The sequence below is a fragment of the Lissotriton vulgaris genome, chromosome 8 (assembly GCF_964263255.1).
Source record: "Lissotriton vulgaris chromosome 8, aLisVul1.2, whole genome shotgun sequence".
NCBI classification, from domain to species: Eukaryota; Metazoa; Chordata; class Amphibia; order Caudata; family Salamandridae; genus Lissotriton; species Lissotriton vulgaris.
Genome location: NC_141696.1, coordinates 1,571,023,314 through 1,571,043,985, shown reverse-complemented (window position 1 = coordinate 1,571,043,985; position 20,672 = coordinate 1,571,023,314). Strand labels below are relative to the sequence as shown.

The 20,672-nt window shown below is 46.5% G+C and overlaps 1 protein-coding gene across 1 annotated transcript in view; it reads left to right on the top strand.

Moving 5' to 3' along the window:
- Positions 1-20,672, top strand: part of TIMMDC1 (translocase of inner mitochondrial membrane domain containing 1) — a 105,651-nt gene that overhangs the window by 43,377 nt on the left and 41,602 nt on the right. The window contains exons 3-4 of the mRNA XM_086935853.1: positions 9,380-9,545; positions 15,846-15,934. Of these exons, the coding sequence (XP_086791979.1) occupies positions 9,380-9,545; positions 15,846-15,934 (255 nt within the window). The remainder of the gene's footprint in view (positions 1-9,379; positions 9,546-15,845; positions 15,935-20,672) is intronic.

Below are 20,672 nucleotides of genomic sequence, written 5' to 3'. Positions count from 1 at the left end.
GACGATTATTCAGAATCAGCAATGCCTGGAGTAGAAAGTCTCTCCAGTTTTTGTAGTGTTCATCAGTTAACTTTCGCAATTGTTCCTTTAGCAAACCATTCATTCTCTCAATTAGACCCGAAGCCTGTGGATAATATGGAATGTGAAACACCCATTCAATGTTATTCTCCACACAAAATTCCTGCACCAATCTTCCACGGAAATGGGATGCGTTATCAGATTGAATTTGAAATGGAACACCGTAATATAAAATGAGTAATTCCAATGTTTTAATGGTATTGATTTGGGTAGCTTGTTTACAAGGGAAGGCCACTAAAAGGCCACTATAGGTATCAACAGCTGTACAAACATACTGACAATTTTTGCTCATAGGGAGCGGGCCAATATAATCAATTTGCCAAATTTGAGCGGGCAATTTTCCTCGATGTGAATGGCCTTTAACAATATGCGGCACTTTCCTCTTTCTAGAATGTTGACAGATGGGATAATGCAGAATGATATCTTTAATGTAATTTAAAGGAATATGAATTCCTCGATCGGCAGCCCACCTGCTAGTGGCTCTCTCTCCAAAGTGTCCTGCTTTCTGGTGGGCCCATTTCGCCAATCCTGCCAAATCAGAATCTTGCATGTCCACCACTGCCTCAGCAATCTTAGATTTTTCATCTGCAATGTTATGAAAGAATTTGTCAAGGGAGTCTATCGGGGTATGAGCATCCACATGAAAGATTGTCACAGTACTCTGTGGAAGCATTTCCCAAATTTCTTGCCATAATTCTTTTCCCCACAATTCTTTTGAATGCAATTCCCAATTATGAGAATGCCAAGTTGGTAACCATACCGCCAGTCCATTAGCTGTGGACCAGGAATCAGTGAAAATATGACATGTGCCAGGTAGTTCCTGTTTCAAAACTTGGTAAACTGCATACAATTCAGCATATTGACTACTCTTTCCGTCACCAGTTGTACTCAATAATTTCTGCGTGATCGGATTATAGGACACTGCTTTCCAATGTCGTTTCTCACCAATGAACCTCGCTGAACCATCTGTAAACCACACATGTTTTCTGTCCTCCACGGACAAATCATCAAATGGCTTACCCCACTTGACAGGAGATTCCTGTACTAGTGGTACGGAGCAATCACTTCCAGTCTCGTTCGATGGCGCCTGCGCCACTCGCTCATGTAACACTGCCACACCTTTCGGACCCACACGTGCCCTGTCCTGAATGTACCATTTCCATTTAATCACGCTCGCCTCTTGAGCATGTCCAATTCGATGGGATTTCGGCGAACTCAAAACCCACTGCATGATAGGAATTTCAGGTCTCAAAATACAGCATGACCCAAGGTCAATTGCTCGGTATCCACCAGAGCCCAATAACATGCAAGCAACTGTTTCTCAAAAGGTGTATAACGCTCACCAGCCTCAGGTAACTTTTTAGTCCAAAAACCTAATGGCACTTTTTGTCTGCCCTGCTTTTGCCACAAACTCCAATTGGCATACAGACCTTCGACAGACACATTCAAATCCACATCACCCTCGCCCACAGGCCACAGATCCAAGGCGTACTGAATCGCTTCTTTCGCTAAATTAAAAGCATTTTTTTGTGGTTCACCCCATTCAAACGCATTCTTTTTACGAGTGACTCGATATAGGGGAGCCAAAATCTGACTCAAATGGGGAATATGTTGATGCCAAAAACCAAACAAGCCAATGAAACTCTGAGCTTCTTTCCTATTCCTTGGAACTGCAAAGTCTAAAATTTTTCGTTTCACCTGCGGGATCACTTCTCTGTGACCTTCATGCCAATTGATGCCTAAAAATTTAACATTTTGGGATGGACCTTGTAACTTATCAGGATTAATTTCCCAAGCTTTTGCACGTAAGCAGTCAAGGATCTGATCTAATTGGGTCTGGACCTGATCTTGTGTCTCACCTTGAATTAAAATGTCGTCAATATAATGACACACTTGAACTTGCGGATGTACAGTCACTTCGGACAAATGTTCCGCCACCAGCCGGTGACAGATCGTAGGACTATGTACATAACCTTGAGGAAGACTTCTGAACGTCATTTGACGTCCATTCCAGGTAAAACTGAATTGTTCCTGACACTCTGGGGCAATCGGAATCGAAAAGAAAGCATTAGCAATATCAATAGACGCATACCATGTACCTGGATGCTTCTGAATTCTTTGAATTAAAGTAACAATGTCTGGCACTGCAACAGTCAAACGAGGTGTGTGTTTGTTCAGCTCTCGATAATCAACAGTCATGCGCCAAGAATTATCACTCTTGCGCACAGGCCAAACGGGATTATTCCAAGCAGAAGTAACCGGAGTTATAACTCCTGCATCAACCAAATCCTGAATTGTGGCACTAATTTCTTCATGACCACCTGGAATACGATATTGTTTCTGAGAAACCACTTTCGTAGCTTGGGGAATCTTTATGGGGGGCATCCGTAAACGGCCAACCCGTACGGGTCTGGACGATATGTAATGCTTAGTTCCAAATTGATAACAACCATCATCCAAATGCAAAGTCATTCCTTTCAAAATATCTATTCCAATTATATATTCCAAAAGCGGTACAACTAACACAGAATATTCTTTACGGGGAATTTTACCAATTTTCATCTCAAGTGTAGTTTGCACTGCGGGGGTCTCTTTTCCACCTAAACCAGTAATAGTGAAAAATTGTCCTTTAAATTTCTTAGATTTACCATGAATTAAAGTGGCCTCCGCTCCTGTATCTACCAATGCTCGGGCCCTTTGGATATTACGATGTTTCCAAAAAATGTCAATATCTACATAGGGTCTGTTGTCTCTGTGGGCCCACCTGCGTACTGGACCTTGACCTATTTCCTAGTCATTTTTACTGTGGTCTGTCAACCAAGACAAATCAGGATAAATGCTCTCAGGTTTCTTGGGAATCAGAATGTCCTGCTCATATCCATCTCTATTACGAAATGGATTTTTGTCATTTTCAAAGTATTGCGAATTACTATCAGAAAGCTTGTGACGATCCTCCCTTCTCCTCAACTCGGGGGAATAACCTCTTTCATCTCTGTGTCTGTTGGAGACACGATCATCTCTCCCCCTTTCTCTGTCCCCCTCTCTCACCCTTACGTTCTCACGACGAGGGGATACATCACGTTCATAGCGCCGTTCATCACGGCGATCAGCATCCACACGACACCTCTCATCACCACTGTCATCAGAACCACGGTCACAATCATTCTTTCGCACACGACGGGCACCCTCCTTCCGATCTAAACCACGCTTACGAAACATGTCCCATAAGCGATTATTAGGTTCACCATCAATGTCCTCCCTTTTCACACCATCAGCCAATAGCGCAAGAAACATATCACGTCTAGAGAATCTATAATCCCCAGCGGTACGACCCTCAGGTCGAGATTGTCTCTCAGGTTTAAACCATTCACCCAACTCACCAAGCTGACGAACAGATTCAAGCACCATAGTTAAAGGATTGCCAGTCTGCTTGATTAATAAAGTCATCATAACCTGTTTATAAGCAACAGGGGAAGAACGGATAATGCGATTGCGTACAGAAGATGTTAAAAGACCATCCCACAACCTGTCAGAAGTACTGAGAAAAATCGCAGTCTTCATCACTTCCTCTTTCAAACGTTGCGACGCATCGCGCAAAGTGTACCACGGCTCGTCATTGACAGGCCAGTCAGATTCAGTAGGGTATTTATGGTTACAGCCATCATTCACAAGCTGGAGCAGACTAATTTGGCCAGCACCATTATAATTCCGAAAATGATCTTGTACAGTAGAATCGGAACTCAAAGAGCAAAATCGTAAACAATCACCAGCATCAAGCATGATACCAGCAGCACCCAATTCATATAGGCGTACCATCCATGTAAGCAAAGTTTCACCGGGCCATTGTCGAAATCGTTGTAAAATGTCACTAACCTCCTGTTGAGTAAAATCTTCAATACTATCCAAATGAATACCATTCGGCATACCAGGAGCCTGTTGCAATTTGCGTCGAAAAACAGGGTGAGCAGAAACCTCCGGAAGAGCCTCCGAAGAAGCCCGGTCCTCAGATTTAGATGAACAATCAGGGCGAGATACGTCATCAGAACGGGAAGAGCGACCACGGTCGCTAGAAATATCGTCTTTGTCACAATCACGTCCGGAGCGAGAAGACTCGCGCTTATCACCCTCCTCAGCCGAGGAGCCAGAATCATTCGAATCCCAGATATTACCATCCCACTCATCGGGGTTCCAATCCAGTCCGGCTTTCGCCACGACCAGACGCACTTTCCGTGTAGAAACACGACCACGACGGTGTCTGTATTTGTATTTCGCAATGCGCACAGCAGCCCTTTCGGCTATAGTTTGATAAGTCTCAAGTTTGTCGGCAAGCAATTTATTCTGACATCGCAAAAGAGTATGCGCATTCTGCACTTCAACAAACTTTTCTTCCATATCCACAAACCGCCTCTGCAATTTAACAAACTTCTCATGAAGCATTCTGTATGCAGTCAGCACAATCCAACCCCTGCGTCCTAAAATAGGAAGCTCATCACCCTTCACTACTGGAGCTTTTTGCAAGCAAGAAACCACATCAGCAGGCTCCGCCTGCTCCAAACAAGAAGTCCAATTCTCACTCAAACCAGTAGAATCGGCCCACTCACGGGCCAAGGCCTCGTAAGGCGTTGATTCCCAGCCGGGAATTTCAGCAGGCAACTTAAAAGTAGATTTTGATTTCTTCGAAAACATTTTATATACACAATTAACAACAGAGAAAATACGTACGAGCCGAGCGCAAACCAACAAGATCAAAACAATACAGCGCACACAGGCTTCGTAAACAGTTCGTGACGCCAGATGTAATGACCGGATTTTCGGACCAGATGGAATCAGCTCCTAGGAGCCCCTCTAACCCAGTCGGAACGTACTCACTTCCCTCCTTAGAACATATTTACAATGGGTATAGATATAAGTATGTACATCTCGTACCTAAGGATGGGGAAAATAGCAATAAACATGCATAGGTTTTTCTACAATATCCTATTCATACCAACTAGTCTCACGGCCACTTAGGCCCAGACTAATCTACCCTAGGGCAGGTCTGATTATGTACCATTACACACTGATCACCCTCAGTGCTCACTCGACACGCAATCCGGCGTGTCTACACACGGGCCTGCAGTCCCAGTGCTCACTCTCTCATCCGGTCCACAATCTGGCGGACCTACACACCGTGTCCCCCCGGTGCTCTCACTCACTTCCAACACGATCCACAATCCGGCGGATCTACACACCGTGTCCCCCCGGTGCTCTCATTAACGCCGCGTACCAACGACGATCACTTTCCTATGAACACCTGTGGAAGAAATCTCTCATTGTCTACTCAGGATAATACTACAATAATAGAAGTTAGTGCGGCTTTCCAAATTGAAATATGTACCTTCTGCTCTTGGCATCAAACGTTCCCCTTCTCCCTCATTGCTCAGTCACCTCTTACCTGACCGGGATTCACATCCGTTCATGCAAACAATGTCTGACTAGAAGACCAGGTTACCCTGATTGAACAAGAATACAAGGCACAAGTCGGTTCACTAAGAACTGGGGTATTTTATTACAATGATTATAAACACAATACTATAAGATAATATATATTCTGCAAAGAAAAGTAAAAGGTTAGAATGTGCACACTATAGGGGAAAGGGCAGAGGTCACCTTATTAACGTGAAGTCGGGGTTCGGCAGTCATCTAGGTTCCCTTCTCGGCTGTGTCTTGGCTCGTCTCGGAATCACACCTTAGCAGTCACGAGTACACGTCTGCACCGCTATGCTCGATCTCCTCTGCTTCCCTCCAAGTCACTGGAACCTCTCTCGTTATTAGCTGCTGTCTCTCTCTGTCTCTGATCGCTCTGCGCTACTTCTCCTTCTCCTTCAATCTTTCTCAGAGAGTCTCAGTTTCATGATCTGTCTCAGACTTCAAAATGGCGACTGTCTGCCTGGAAATAATTAATGGCATAGATGCTAACGGCTAGCTGCCGCCTACGGACTGACTGACTCACTGCCTAACACTTTCGCTAATATGAAAGCCTGTCCCTTCATGGAAAGTTACGGCCAGTAACCTGCCGCCCACCAAATTCTTGTACCTCCCCGTACCAAGGACACGTTCCCAGCCGGCCGGCCTGGAGTTGTGTCTTCGGAGTGGAGAAAAATACTGTCTTTCGATAAGGGCCAGCCTGAGCCGGTTCTCTCCAAGCGAACAACACTTCGAAACTAAAACATTACACTTGACCTAGAAAGCCTCTCAAGCTGCCGGGCAGAAAGCAAGATGGAGTCTCTCCCGTTTGAGGCCTACAAGGCCCGAAATAAGCATAACTCCATAGAAGGTATACTAACACTCTTGCAAAAGGACGGATCATCACTAATACTAATGAATCTATCCCCTAACTTAAGTTTATAAGCCCTGATCTAAGGAAAAGGGTACGAAAATGCACTACTGTGCCTTTTATAAGTCCTGTTTATAGTTCTAATCCCTGTACTAGAAGGGTAATAGGCTGGAGTCATCTTCCATCATTCTCCCTCCAAAGAGGGCCGAAAAAGTCGGTCAGAACAGTGTTGTACGATTTGTGGTTGTGAATTACAATTGTTTAGATCACTTGATTAGCTTTTTGTGGCATTCAGCAGCATATAGGAATCATTTGATGATGAAGCAAATTAGATTTATATTTCTTTCTACTAGATTTTAGTTTGTTTCTTTTCATCTTTTCATTTTCTTCCACTGGAGCAAGTATTAATGTTGGCTGCTGGTACTTTGTCCTATTATTTCCCCAAAATTGGGTAGTAAATCAGAGGAGTAGCAGAAACTTTTCTGAGGTTGGGAGAAATGCTATCAGCAGGGACCGCTTTAAAGTTTTCTTAAATTGTATTCCATTTATTTTAGAGTGACCAGCCTGGATCCCAGCATTGTAAGGTAGACTGTAAAGGAAGTTTGACGGATGCGTTAAACACAGTAATTCCAGGGACAGTTGTTGTAATTGGGACCGTTTTTCCATATTTCAGTCAGTGTTACTCTTGATTCTCCAAAATAAACCGACTGTTACCTTTGGTGCCAGTTTTGAAGAATTGCTGAAAGAGCATCCAGGATGTGATAGCAACTATTTTAGATTTTTCTAATAGTGCCAAGATAGAGAATAAAATAATTTCTAAAGTATGTCAAGTTTCAAAGTACCCGACAGAGTTACTGGTACGTTACAAAAAGTAGATTTCAAAGGTTACCGATATCTCTGGGATAAATGGAGATTTAATACTTGATGTGCTACTAAATCAGTTTATTTTGGCGTTTTGAGACTTTATTTGGGGGTAGCACAAGGAAAGATGGGTACAGAGCGCTCGAAGCAATCTTATTATGCACAGATTACTTACGATCTTATTGTATCTACTACTAATGGGAGTGTGCACTCTCTTGGCAGGTCAAGGGGCCAAATACTGACTGACCTGAGGACATGGGAGGGGCAAGGAAGAGAACATTTGGATGCTAAAGTGGAGTTTTGGCCTGGACGGCTTTATGCAGTAAGGCATAGCTTTAACGTTGAGTCTGGAATGTCTCAGCAGCAAATGAAGAGATCTAACAATGGGGGTCCCCACGGGTATACATCTTAGTACCCGGGCAACTAGGTTCTTAATGAGCTGCAGGCAGTGAAGGACTTTTACAGAAGTTACCAAACTGATTCAGTTGTTACAATCCAGTCTTCCTTACATTAATGCACTTATGACTTTGAGGTGCAGTTTTGCCTCAATGACCGGCAGAATAATTTTTAGGATCCTCAGGTGACTTTTGCAGGATTGGGCTGCTCTGGAGACTTGGGTGTCCAATGTCAGCTTATCATCTAATAAGACCCCCAAATTTCAAACTAGTTTAGCTGAAGTAGTGGAAGGGTCCTGGAATGTTAGTGCACTAGGAGACCTCCCCCTCTGTTTTTGGCCGCTGGGACCAGTAGATAGAGTCCACGCCTTGGCTAGGTTTAGTAGCAGGACCTTGGTAGACATTCACCCGTGCACAATGGTCAGAACTTTGGACAGGGGACTCCATTGCTGACCTGGTTGGAAAGTATTGGGGTGGCAAAGGAACCCAAAAAAGGCAGGGTGTCATCTGTGTATAAATAAGAGAATCCCTTCCTGGTGGAGAAGCAGGCAAGAGGTTGAAAATAATGATTGAAAAGGAAGGAGGATGGAATAGACCCTTGAGATACCATGTGGGAGAGTTTGCGTATCTGAGCAAAAGGGTGTAATGCGACTACGTGGGATCATCCTAATAGGATGGCTTGGATCCACTCGGGCACTGCCCTCCTGACGCCTCCTCTTTGTTGAGTGTCGAACAGGAGCTCATGGTCGATGGTATCAAAGGCTACTAACAGATCTAATAGGATCAACATCCCTACCCACCCGAATCTTCTACACTCCTCAGATTGTCAGGAGGGGAGAGCCCTGCAATTCAGTGCGATATTGTAGTATTAAAACCCGCGTGATAGACATGGAGTTGTCCATTTGTTTCAGAGACGCTCTGCAGTTGCATTAAAGCCACTTTTCCCAGGCGTTTGTTTAGATAGGGAGAAAAGGAAATAGGACAAAAATTATTATGATCCAAAGGCGTGAGGGATGGCTTCTTTATAAATGGCTTGAAAATAGTGACTTTTCAGTTGTCACAGTAAACGCTCTGTGAAAGTCAGCTCTGAAGAGGTTCGAAAGAATGTCTGGATTGTTCTCATTGTCTAGTTGTGTTTTGCTGACTGCACATATGTCATGAGGCGAGAAAGATGGGTGACAATAAATGATTACCTCAGTACCTCTTCTTTGCTGGTAAAGGCAAAAGTTGTCATGCAAGGAGCGAAGCTGTTGAGCAGAGCCAGGTTCAGGGGAATATCTGGAGAGGCAGTAACATACTTCACAATGCACTCCCACAACAAACAAAGGAACACCAAGCAGTATTGTCTGTTGTTTTGGATGGGGTGACTAGATTGTCTCCGCTCTTCCAAAAACAGTAGCTTTAGCTTCTCTTCTATTTCCTCTTCCAGATCTCCCCTTTTCTGTTAAACTTTTGCAGTCTCCCCCAGTTAGCATCGGATCATGTGCAGTAGCTTGAACCTTGTCTGGGCTGGGTATTGTAACCCCAGAGTTGGAAGTAATTGGTCTCGTTGGCCTACTAGTTCCTCTTACTGGTAGTAGTACGTGGAATGGAAGGCTCTGGTCAGCGTGTTTTTGTTTGCGTGTGTGCGTGTGTGCGTGTGTGCCTGTGTGCCTACCCTCCCCTTTGTGTCAAATTGATCTAGCGTGGTAATTGGTGAGCACTGATAGACCTTCTTTCTTGTTCTCAGCAAGCTGCACGGGTATTCAGAGGAGGTGAACAACCTTATGAAAGGTGCATTTACAGGACTGATCGCGGGGTACGTGTATGGAGGAGTCCCAGCCGCTCGCCATGCGAGGAGCCGCTTCATCGAGCAGAGCCAGGCCGAGGTGTTCCGTCACCGGGTAGAGGCTGTGGTAGGTACTGGAGCTGTCGGTACATGTGTACAGTGAACCCTGTATAGTACACATTGTTATTTAGAGCCGAAGGACAAGTCTGATTTGGAATATCTTGTGGCCCAATTCACATCTTACCTTAAAACACCTGACCTTTATAGTAATCACTGAATCTTCTGTCCTGGTGCCTTCAGTGGGTAGATGTGTTCACTCCCTCAAGGAGTCTCTCATTACACAGGACTGGTCTTTGTCCCCAGGTTCTGAAGTGTTCAAATGGGTGAAATGCCTTTTCTGTCACTATATCAAAAGCTCTATACCGTGAGCTCAAAACTGCTGAATGATATTAAAGAAACTTTTAAGAACTTATTTGCTTACTTCTGTTTAGTATTTCTAATTTCTTTTATTTTGCACAGTGAAAGCTGCTTAATTAATAGTAGCAATTTAAAAAAAACAAATATATTCTTTTGTTAGTATTTCTGGTTCCCTGTTGCTTGACTTCAGCCCTAGGACACCCTATTCCTGGTAATGGGGATTTTTATAAGCATTCATCAGACCATATCATCCATCAATTGTTGGTGCCACATTCACATCACACTGGCTGAAGTGTCCCTTAGGTGAGTGTAAGGGAAATTCAGCCTCCACTCCCATTCAGATCTTGATCTCTAGGTAGATTTTGCCAATAGAGTGCTGCATTTGTGCCTCATGAAAATGTGAGTTGGTTAAGGGACTGGTGTTGCTAAGTGGGATTTAGGAGCATGTGAGAGGTGAAGTGTTTCTCGCAGGTATAGAGGCATGGCTGTTTTCACCACCAAGAGGTGGTGATGCAGAACACAACAATGGGGCAAGGCTTGGTGCCACGTTTTATAATCCGTTTTAGTGAAATATTTAGAATATACTGTAATTGCTGTTCATGCCAGGTGTCCCATAGGTATTTGCAGTCTCTCCTGCAAAGGGATCCAAGACAGCGAAGACAACAGTATAACATTTTGCAAAAAGTTCTGCATGTGTCCGTAAAATCTGGACGTGTGATGGCGAGAGCAGCGCAGCCTTTCACCTTCCTCCTTATTGGTTCTGTGGCATGCTGAATGATTTCTCCTAAGTTCATACTTTTCCCTTCTCACTGTGATCAGCCTGAGAACCAGAGAAAAGAATCCCACCTCGGATATTTAGGTTGAGACTGCTCGGTCTCTCGCCACAAAGAATCGCACTGAGGGGATAGGCCAGTGTGCGCTCTGTGCTTGTTTACACTCATCCAAGCCTACAAGTGGAATACTCTTACTCTGCTGATCAGTCCTACATTTGAAAAACGTATTTCTGGAACTCCTACTCTAGAAGTGGATGTGTATAATGGAAACTTCTACTTTTTACACCCAATCTTATAAGTGGCGAATGCATATCCAAGAGCTGGCCTATTTACTCCCAGCAGGGAGTGCTCTTGTACAGAGCTTCAGAAATGTAGAGCACCAGAGATAAACTGCCTTATATGGAGAAATGGCTCCACAGCCTTTGCAGTGATGGTCAGTATTCAGTTTTCTCTTCTAAATTAGATATTCAGAAATCCATAGTGTGTGTCAACTTGCAACTCCCACAATACGTTGTTGCTGACACTGCCAGACCCTTTTGGGGAGGGGGAGCGCAGGACAAGCAGGGGCTTCAGACATAGGGGCTAAGGTTGTTTGCCTCTAATGTCCTCTGGACCATGCAACCATGGCTCTGCAAACTGGAGCAAGTACAACCCCTTTAGCTCTGGCCTCTCAGTGGTAGTGGGGGCAGCAGGAGCAGGCTTCTTGAGAAAGTAGTTTGGGGTGCCTGGGCTCAACAGTCACCCAGTAGGACAATAACTCCATCTTCAACCCACTGCTTTACTTGAAGTACTTTAGTCTACACACTTAAAATGTAATAATTCACAGCTACTAAAAATAGGCACAGTGCTTGTCTGGGTGCAAAGGCTAGTATATCTTGTAGTTTGCCACACCTTGCCCCTCTCTTGTCATTCTTCCCTCCCTTATGTGTATCTAAGTGGTCTCCCTAAGCTGCGGTTAAGAGCATCTCGCTCAAGTCACAAGGCTTAGGTGCAGATTGCACTGACGTTCAGTCTCAGTTTTCAGAACATCTGCAGGGGTGGCAGGACAAAGCCCTCTCTCAGCAGCAGCTTGCCTTCAGGGTGCCTCAGGTCAGATATTCAGCTTCTCCCATCAAGACCAAGATCAAAGTTGTGTAACCTCACCTCTGGGGAGCTGGCTCTGAGCCAGACACCAGCTCAGGTTGCAGAGCAGTGCTCTGAGTACTCTGGTGTGCTTCCCTTTCACAGTTTAATAGAACTTGGAACTGGAACAGCAAAAGGATCACAAGCACTTTCAGAAATGGTTTGGGGTGGTTCTTCTTTCAAATTTCCTCTCTGAGCTTTTCTACAGACGCAGCCTTTGTGTAGGCCGATGCTCCTCGGGGTAGTCTCCAACCTTGAGTACCCACAACAGAAGCAGAATGAAGGTGTGAGGTCTCTGCAACTGGCTGTTATCTACAATACTGAAGCAGAGACCAAGATGGGCCTCAACTATAGGGCATTTCCCACCCTTCACAATAGAGACTGCTATTGCAAGCTTCACCCCCAGTATCTACCAAATGGCAGTGCTCAGGGAGACTCTTCTGTGGCTCCTCTCAGCAAAAGGCTTATTTGAATTTCTAAAGGAGTCTTCTCCCCTGCATCTCCACTTCAGTTTTCCTTCCAGCTTTGGGAATGTCAGCTTTTCACTTCCATTGTCTGGGGAAAATAGCCTTGCTTTTTATCTTGTTCACACGAGCAGACCAGTGGTTTCTGAAATGAAACCTACAGGCTTCCACTACTCAGTTTCACTCATACTCACGATGTATGCACCATAAAGGACGGATGGACACACACACACGCGCACACGTACACAGACACACACGTGCAGACACACACATGCTTACACACACACACATGTACCGTCACACACGTGCAGACACACAAGTGCGGACACACACACAAGTGCGGACACACACGTGCAGACACACACACATGTACGGACACACAAGTGCAGACACACACACACATGTACGGACACACACAAGTGCGGACACACACGTGGAAACACACGTGGACACACATATTCTCTTAGCACTAGGATCTTCTACCCACTTCTATGGGTTAGTGCATAGAAGTGGCGCTTTACAGCAGTGGATCTGCAGGCCTCCGTTCTTGTGACAGTAACAAGGTCTGGTCAAAACTTCTGAGTCACAAAGCACTGTATGCTGCCGCAACGAATATACATGCTAAACCCATGACCGAGACTGTAGTCCACTGTCAGTAAAATGAGGGCACGTTCAGGGAACCCCTCCAGGTCACAGGGCGGGGTCAGGACCACACTCTTGTCAAGGAACAGGCCTAGGCCTTCGCTCCCACTCTAGATTAGCTTATGGCGGAGGCCAAAATTCCCAAAAATGGGATACCAAATACTCAGCTGGGTAATCTGGGCAGAGAAACATGTACACCGTGCAGTGGACATTCCAGTCCCAACAGACACTTCAATTTTTTTTTTTTTTATTGAACTTTATTAAGTATACATAGCGGTACTTCACATGACCACGGGGGCATACAGCATATTACAGTTACATAAAATTAAACTCTAATTCACAGACCTTTAATACACATTGGACATTGAATACACCACAACACAACAGTATCACACACATATTATATTCCAGCCGTGAGGACCCATGCACATATTAGTGAGGTGTAGTGAAGGTTATCCGTTTGCCAACTGTTGATTAATGTCATGGTATACCCCTATTCGGTTCCCTTATGCCGAATTTTGCTTAGACATTGCGGATCTAACCTGCCCTCGAGTGTAATGTGCCCTGATCACTCCTCGTGTTAAAGGTGACTGCAGCGCAGCACTTGAGCGCTCGGTCAGCGTAATTGTGCTACGCTGCAGTCACCTAATCTTGGATACTGCATCAAATACTCCCTCCCCTCCGCCCCAATACTTCTGCATTCCGTCACACTGCCATTCCAGATGTAAGAACCCCGCTCTCTCGCTCCCGTATCTGTTGCAGCGGTCATTGTCCTGTATTTATGGCTACGTAAGCGCGCAGGGTTAGAATATGCACGATGTATGAATTTAAAGTGTATAACCCTTAAACTGGCAGCTTGCTGTTATGTTCCCTGTCTGTTTGCAGCAATATTCCCATTGCTTATCCGCAGGTGTGGTTTCTAGGTCCAACTCCCACCCCTTTCTCGCCTCCAGTTGTGTACATGGGTGCTCTAATGATGCCGCGCGGTACAGCTTGGATACCACATGAGCCGCTCCATTCATTTGAAGGAGAGTGTGCAATGTATCACATTTAGGGGGTTTGTGTAGGAATATGGGGGCGTTTGCTCATCTGGTGTCGCAGCCTAAAGTAAAGGAAAGTTTCAAGTGGCGTGCCGCCTCTTCCCCCCCCAAGGAGTGTTTATCTGTCCTTGAAGATCCCATCCTGATACAGCTCTCCCATGGTGTTGAGGTTGCACGCTCTGAGCATTTTCCTGCAGACTGTTTCCTGGGTAACTGGGGCTATATTCAGGTATGGAAGCAGCAGCAGTGGAGAGTATAAAAAGGGCTTACCCACTTTTTGCCCAGCCGTTTATATGCTAGGTTAGTGCATGCAACCGTTGAGTGTTTAGAGCTCAACTCTGGGGTGCACGCTCTGAGGAAGGCAGTCGAGGGCAGCGGAGTCATGTATCCCTGCTCAATAGCTAAGTGGGGCAATGGAACCAATGTATAGTGTGCTGTGCCATGTATAGTTCAATATTTGGGAATGGAAGCGCCAGTGTTTGCCAGCTGATTCGGGGTAGCCTACCTCCCCATGCCAACCTGATGAGCAGAGATTTATTTTCACTGAAGAAAGGGCGTCCTGGGTGATATGGTATGGTAATACATAGATAAAGGAGTTTTGGCAGGTTGATCATTTTCATCAGCGAGATCCTACCTGCCGGGGACAGTGGCAGAGAGATCCAGCAGATGATCGAAGTTGTAATGGAGTACAAACTGGTACCATAGTTCTCCCTCAGTGTCTCTCCCCTGTCTCGAGCAATCCTTACACCCAGATATTTTATCTCCGAAGCACACCATGTTAGGGGAAAGTCTAGCGGAATCTCAGGAGTGGAGCGAGTCATAGGAAATATTTGCTATTTGCTCCAATTGATATGTATCCCTGAGATATCCCCAAATTGGATGAATTCCCGCAGGATAGGGTTCAGACTAATGCCCCGCTCGTGAAGGAAGAGGGTGATGTCGTCGCCATAGAGCGAGACTAGAATATGGCTCGAGGGGTATGGTTTGGCATACTCTCTGTAGTGCTGACTAAGATTGGCAGCTAAGGGCTCGATGGCAAGGGCAAATAGTAAGGGTGACGGGGACATCCCTGTTGGAAGCCCCTGTAGATCGGGAAAGGGGCGGAGTGCAGACCATTTACCTATGCGATGGCCGCGGGCTGGTTATATAGCAAAGCTATCCAGGCAACGAATGCCGCGGGTAAGCCCAATCTGCTCAGAATGGCAATTAGGTAGTCCCATTCCAATGAATTGAATGCCTTCGTGGCATCTAAAAACACAGCCACTGTATTTGATTCTGGGTCAATGTCTTGCAGCAGCGCTAAGATGCTGCACAGATTAGGCGAGGTTGCCCTGCCGGCTATAAACCATGCTTGATCGGGCAACACCAGTCCCGTCATCAATAGGCTCAGCCTGTTGGCTAAAATTTTAGCCAGGATTTTGGAGTCACACTTTATTAGGGACAGAGGTCTATAAGCATCACAATTGGTAGCGTCCTTACTTGATTTAAGGAGAGAGGTGATCAGAGCTTGTATCATGGATTGCAGGAGAACTTTGTTCTTCCTGGCCTCTTCGTACACTTGTCTGAGTATAGGGGCTAGTTCCTCTATATAGCATTTGTAAAAATCAACTGGTAGGCCATTGGGCCTGGGTCCTTGCCGGGGCGCATCTCGTCCTCCCCAATATCCGCTGCTAGAAATTCCCTGTGACTATCGTTAATCCACTTCGAAGTATGCTCCCACATCGATCTGACCAATTCTGTGTGAACTGTAAAGAGATTGGTAATGGGAGGCAAAGATACTAAGGTTTGCTGTGAAGTCTGTATGTAATAGTCCTGTCTCATTTTTCACACTAAATCTGTTATTTGAAAACCGGGGGGCATTTATTACCTCGGCCAGAACTTTTCCGGGTCGCTCACCCTCTCCATATGTTCGGGCGTGAGTGTGCTTAGACCGAGACACATCAATTTTCTTTTCTTCTTTCTGTCTCAGCGAGCGGCCCACAATGCAGGACTGCGAGGCTTCATACGGTACGGCTGGCGCTGGGGATGGCGAGTGGCTGCGTTTGTGACCCTCTTTAAGTAAGTGCTGTGTTTGTCTAAAGTCTCACCATGTGATATTACTGTTTTCTATGTTTCACATTTAAGAATGGACCCAAATTTGTTGATGTTTCTGGTTTTTATGGGATAGCTACTTTTCACCAGCACCTTATAAGGCTCTACAAACAGGGCGAAGCACAGCCTCTTTAGCACGAGCCTCCCATTGGTAGTGAGGGCAGCTAGTGTAGGCTTCTCGAACAGGTATTTTGGGGGAGCTTGAGCTCAGCACTCAGCAGTCATCAAGCAGCGCAATGACCGAATATCTATCTTAGTCCATTAATATAGGTACTTTAATCTACACACTTAAAATGTAATAATTCAAAGCAACCGAAAACGGGCGCAGTTCTTGTCTGCGCGCTAAGAATACTCTAATCTACAGTTGGACGGTTTTGTCAACAAAACCATCTCCACATGTATGATGTTACTCCGTACTCTGCGGAAAATCCTTCCTCTGCTTCCGATCCAGGCTAGGCCAGAGGTGGTGCGTGGCATTATCCTTAGCAGGATAGATTATTGCAATGCACTGCATCTAGGGGCTCTTGGCACTTTGATCAATAAGCTGCAGCGCATCCAAAATATGGCTGCGAAGCTGGCTCTCTCTAGGCCGCGCGCAGCTTCCTCCTCCCTCACGCTCAAAGACCTTCATTGGCTGCCAGTTCAGCAGCGAATCTTCTTCAAATCATCCTGCCTGGTCTTTAAGGCTCTGCATGACCAAGGTCCAGCCATGCTACATAACCTCTTTTCATGGTACCATGCAACAAGACCATTGCGCTCCTCTTCGGCATATCTTGTGGTGGTTCCGAGAACCCATAGGCTACGGATGGGGGGCCGGTCCTTTGGATACGCGGCTGCCAAGCTTTGGAACTCCCTTCCTCTGTCTTTGAGGAGCCTGAAGGCCTTTCCATCTTTTAAGAAAAGTTTAAAAACCTACCTTTTTCCCAGAACAGTATAATAACGTGAATGTGTAGCTGGTTCAGTAGTGTCAAAAGCGCCAGCATACCCTCGGGGTGACAGTTTTGCGCTATACAAATGTGAAATACATACACACATACATACATACATACATACATACATACCTATAGTGTGCCTCACCTTGCCCCTACCTCATGGGTGTTCTTATAATGATGAGTACAAACAGTCGATGATGGCTTTCGTAGGTTTATTCAAGAAGACCTGTCTCTTCATGAAGTGACCCTGGAGCAACTGCTCCCAATCGGAATGCAGAGCTCCAGTGACCTCATGACACATTCTGAGATCTAGACATTCTAATGCAAAGACTTACATCACCACGCATCTCCCTTTTTACAGAACCAAGTATGAAAGCAAATTCATTCTTAATATAGTACCCATACCCCCTCCCCAATAAAGAAAAACAAGCATTTACAATGCAATGGTCTCGGCATTATTAATGGTAGAGCTATTGCCATTGCTCATGACTTTTTTTTTTTTAAATCATAAATAAATAGCATTGTCATTTACAATGCCAATAGCTTAATCGCTCGCATATGCATAACCTATTGCATTTACACCCACAAAGAGCCACACACACACACACTGAGCCACCCACACACACTGAGCCACCCACACACACTGAGCCACCCACACACACTTAGCCACACACACACACAGAGCCACCCGCACAGACGGCGCCACCCGCACAGACAGCGCCACCCGCACAGATCTCTGCCTCTTTTCCCCTCAGGCACTCCACTACTCTCTTCCATCCACAAGCTCTCCACCCAGACTCAAAATTTTAGAGCGTTTTACACCATCTCTGGCGTTCAGTAACAACTCTTTTTGATCCTCCTTATCTGACAAAAACGTTTCCAATCCTGCAAGCTTGAAATATGTTCTGCATTACATTTTTGCCCTACTATTGTAGCGCCACAAACATCACAACAGTAAACCTCTACAGTTCTTACAGGGCACTGTTGAGGCATAGCCAGTCATGAATGGATGGTGAGCATGGGCGCTCAACCAGGAACGTCACATAAAATAAACTAGAGGATTGAGATTGGTGAAAGAGGGATAGGTAAGAGAGGTTACCTGCAAAGCGGATCTTGACGAGGTCCAAGGGGTGCAGTACCAGTGTGGACACCAAGCCCCCGCTGAGGCCGGCCAGCAGATTCTCGTAGTGGACATGTCTGAAGAGAGACGGGTGCTCAGGAGCCGGGAAGGAGGACTTCAGCACCAACATTCCCTGTGTCTAGATCTCTGGAAAGAAGGGGGTTTAAGGCTACACGAGGGTAAAAGCCCTTCGATCTGTAATGAAGGTGTGAGCAACTCAGGACGGCGAGAGCCACCTACAAAAAAAAAGCTAGCCACACACACACCCACACAGAGCCACACACCCACACAGAGCCACACACCCACACAGAGCCACACACCCACACAGAGCCACACACCCACACAGAGCCACACACCCACACAGAGCCACACACCCACACAGAGCCACACACCCACACAGAGCCACACACCCACACAGAGCCACACACCCACACAGAGCCACACACCCACACAGAGCCACACACCCACACAGAGCCACACACCCACACAGAGCCACACACACGCACACACACACAGAGACACACACACACAGACACACACACACACACACACACACAGCCACACACACACACACACAGCCACACACACACACACACACACACACACACACACACAGCCACAGCCACACACACAGCCACACACACACAGCCACACACAGACAGAGCCACACACACAGACAGAGCCACACACACAGATCTCTGCCTCTTTTCCCCTCATTCACTCCACTACTCTCTTCCATCCACAAGCCCTCCACCCAGACTCTCAAAATTTTAGAGCAATTGACACGATCTCTGGCGTTCAGTAACAACTCTTTTTGATCCTCCTTATATGACAAAAACGTTTCCAATCCTGCAAGCTTTAAATATGTGATGTTTCACTGTGGCAGCAGTTACCCCTCTTCCCGAATAAGCCTCCGAGGATCTATGCCCACACCGAGACATATGCCAGCAATATTCTACCGGGGGGGGGGGGCGATCGCGGCGGAAACGTCACTACTAGACAGCAATGTAGGTGAAGAATGAGGGGCTTTGCACGAGCTGTCTATTTAAAGTGCTTGTAAAAAGTGCAGTGGCTGGTGAGGTCTGTGAATATCTGACCCGCAATCTGTGAATCTCATGACTAACATTTCAGAAGATGCTGCAAGTCCGGATCGAGGTGCATTGGACGACCTGTATGTGGATCCAAATATTGGAATGCAAAGCTATCAAATTTCCCTGGCGTGACTGTGCAGGGATTTCAGTTCTATTAAACTCATTCTAAAGGTAGGACTACGAGTCCCAGAATTCAAAGGTAAAGACCTGTAGTAGGAGGTGCCTGCGCTTTAAACGTGGGAGCTCGGCTATAGCAATGGGTTACGACGTCGCCGTTCTCAGCCCAATGCTTGTCACCGTTACCTCATCCACTCGAGATCCGGAAGTGGATTTGTTTGACAGTGTGCGTTATTTATACAAAGTGCCCGTTTTCTTGCCTCGGGCTGCTCTTTTCTCTTGCCATTGTAAAAGCTGCAGCTGCTGAGTTTGCTAATTTTGGCTCCAAATGCCACCACCGGAAGTTGAGTGGGAGTTGGGGCCCGCTTTCCATTGGATTTAAACGAAAGGTCACTATCATACTCAACTGCCAACTGGTGTCTGATTGGTTCTTCCGTTTCCATAGCTACAGTGATAGGTCGTGGGGTGGGTTGTCTTTAGAGTGTAATAAATCTTTGGTGAAAGGGGAAAAAAAACGATGTTTGTTTTCAGATAACTTTCTGGCAGCTGGGATGCTGCTTGCTGCTGGCAAGTGGCGTAACATAAGCTCTCCATGGGCCACGTCAGCACAGCAAACTGGCTTGTACCTTGCTAGGCGGTTACAGTCACATTCTGCTCCAGAAAAAAAATAATTCAAATGAAATCGAAAGGTATATGGGGCTGTAGCACTCCTCAGCTAAGGAAGGGGTGGCCGGAGAGAGCGGGCTATTTCACTACCTACGGATTCATAGATAGCCCCGAGCGGTGAGTAGGGGCACATTCCTTTTCGGTGACAACTGCCCGGCGTGGCCGTGCCCTGCTCACGAATCCGCACACTGTGGCCGAGTCGCATCCGCATAGTTTGTATATTCCTCGGGGCCAGCGCTGGAGGGGTGCAAAGCATCCGACCCGATCCCACCAGCACAGATCACTCACCCGCTGGCTCCACGGATGTTGCGGCAGCGTTGAGCCGGAGGTGCCATTGCAAAGCCTCATCTCCTCCGCCCGGCAGCGGGGGCTGCATGTGGGGGGGGGGGCAGGTACTCACCCTTGGGGCCGCCGCTGAAGGCTGTGTAGATAGCCCCGAGAGGCGAGTAGGGGCACATTCCTTTTCGGTGACAACTGGCCGGCGTGACCGTGCCCTGCTCGCGAATCGGCACGCTGTGGCCGTGTCGCCTCCGCATAGTTCGCATATTCCTCTGGGCCATCGCTGGAGGGGTACAAAGCATCCCAACCGATCCCACCAGCACAGATCACTCACCCACTGGCTCCACGGATGTTGCAGCAGCGTTGAGCCGGAGGTGCCATTGCAAAGCCTCATCTCCTCCGCCCGCCATCAGGGGGCTGCATGTGGGGGGGGGGGAGGGGGGCTGGGTACTCACCTTTGGGGCCGCCGCTGAAGGCCGTGTACCAAGACAGAGAGACGA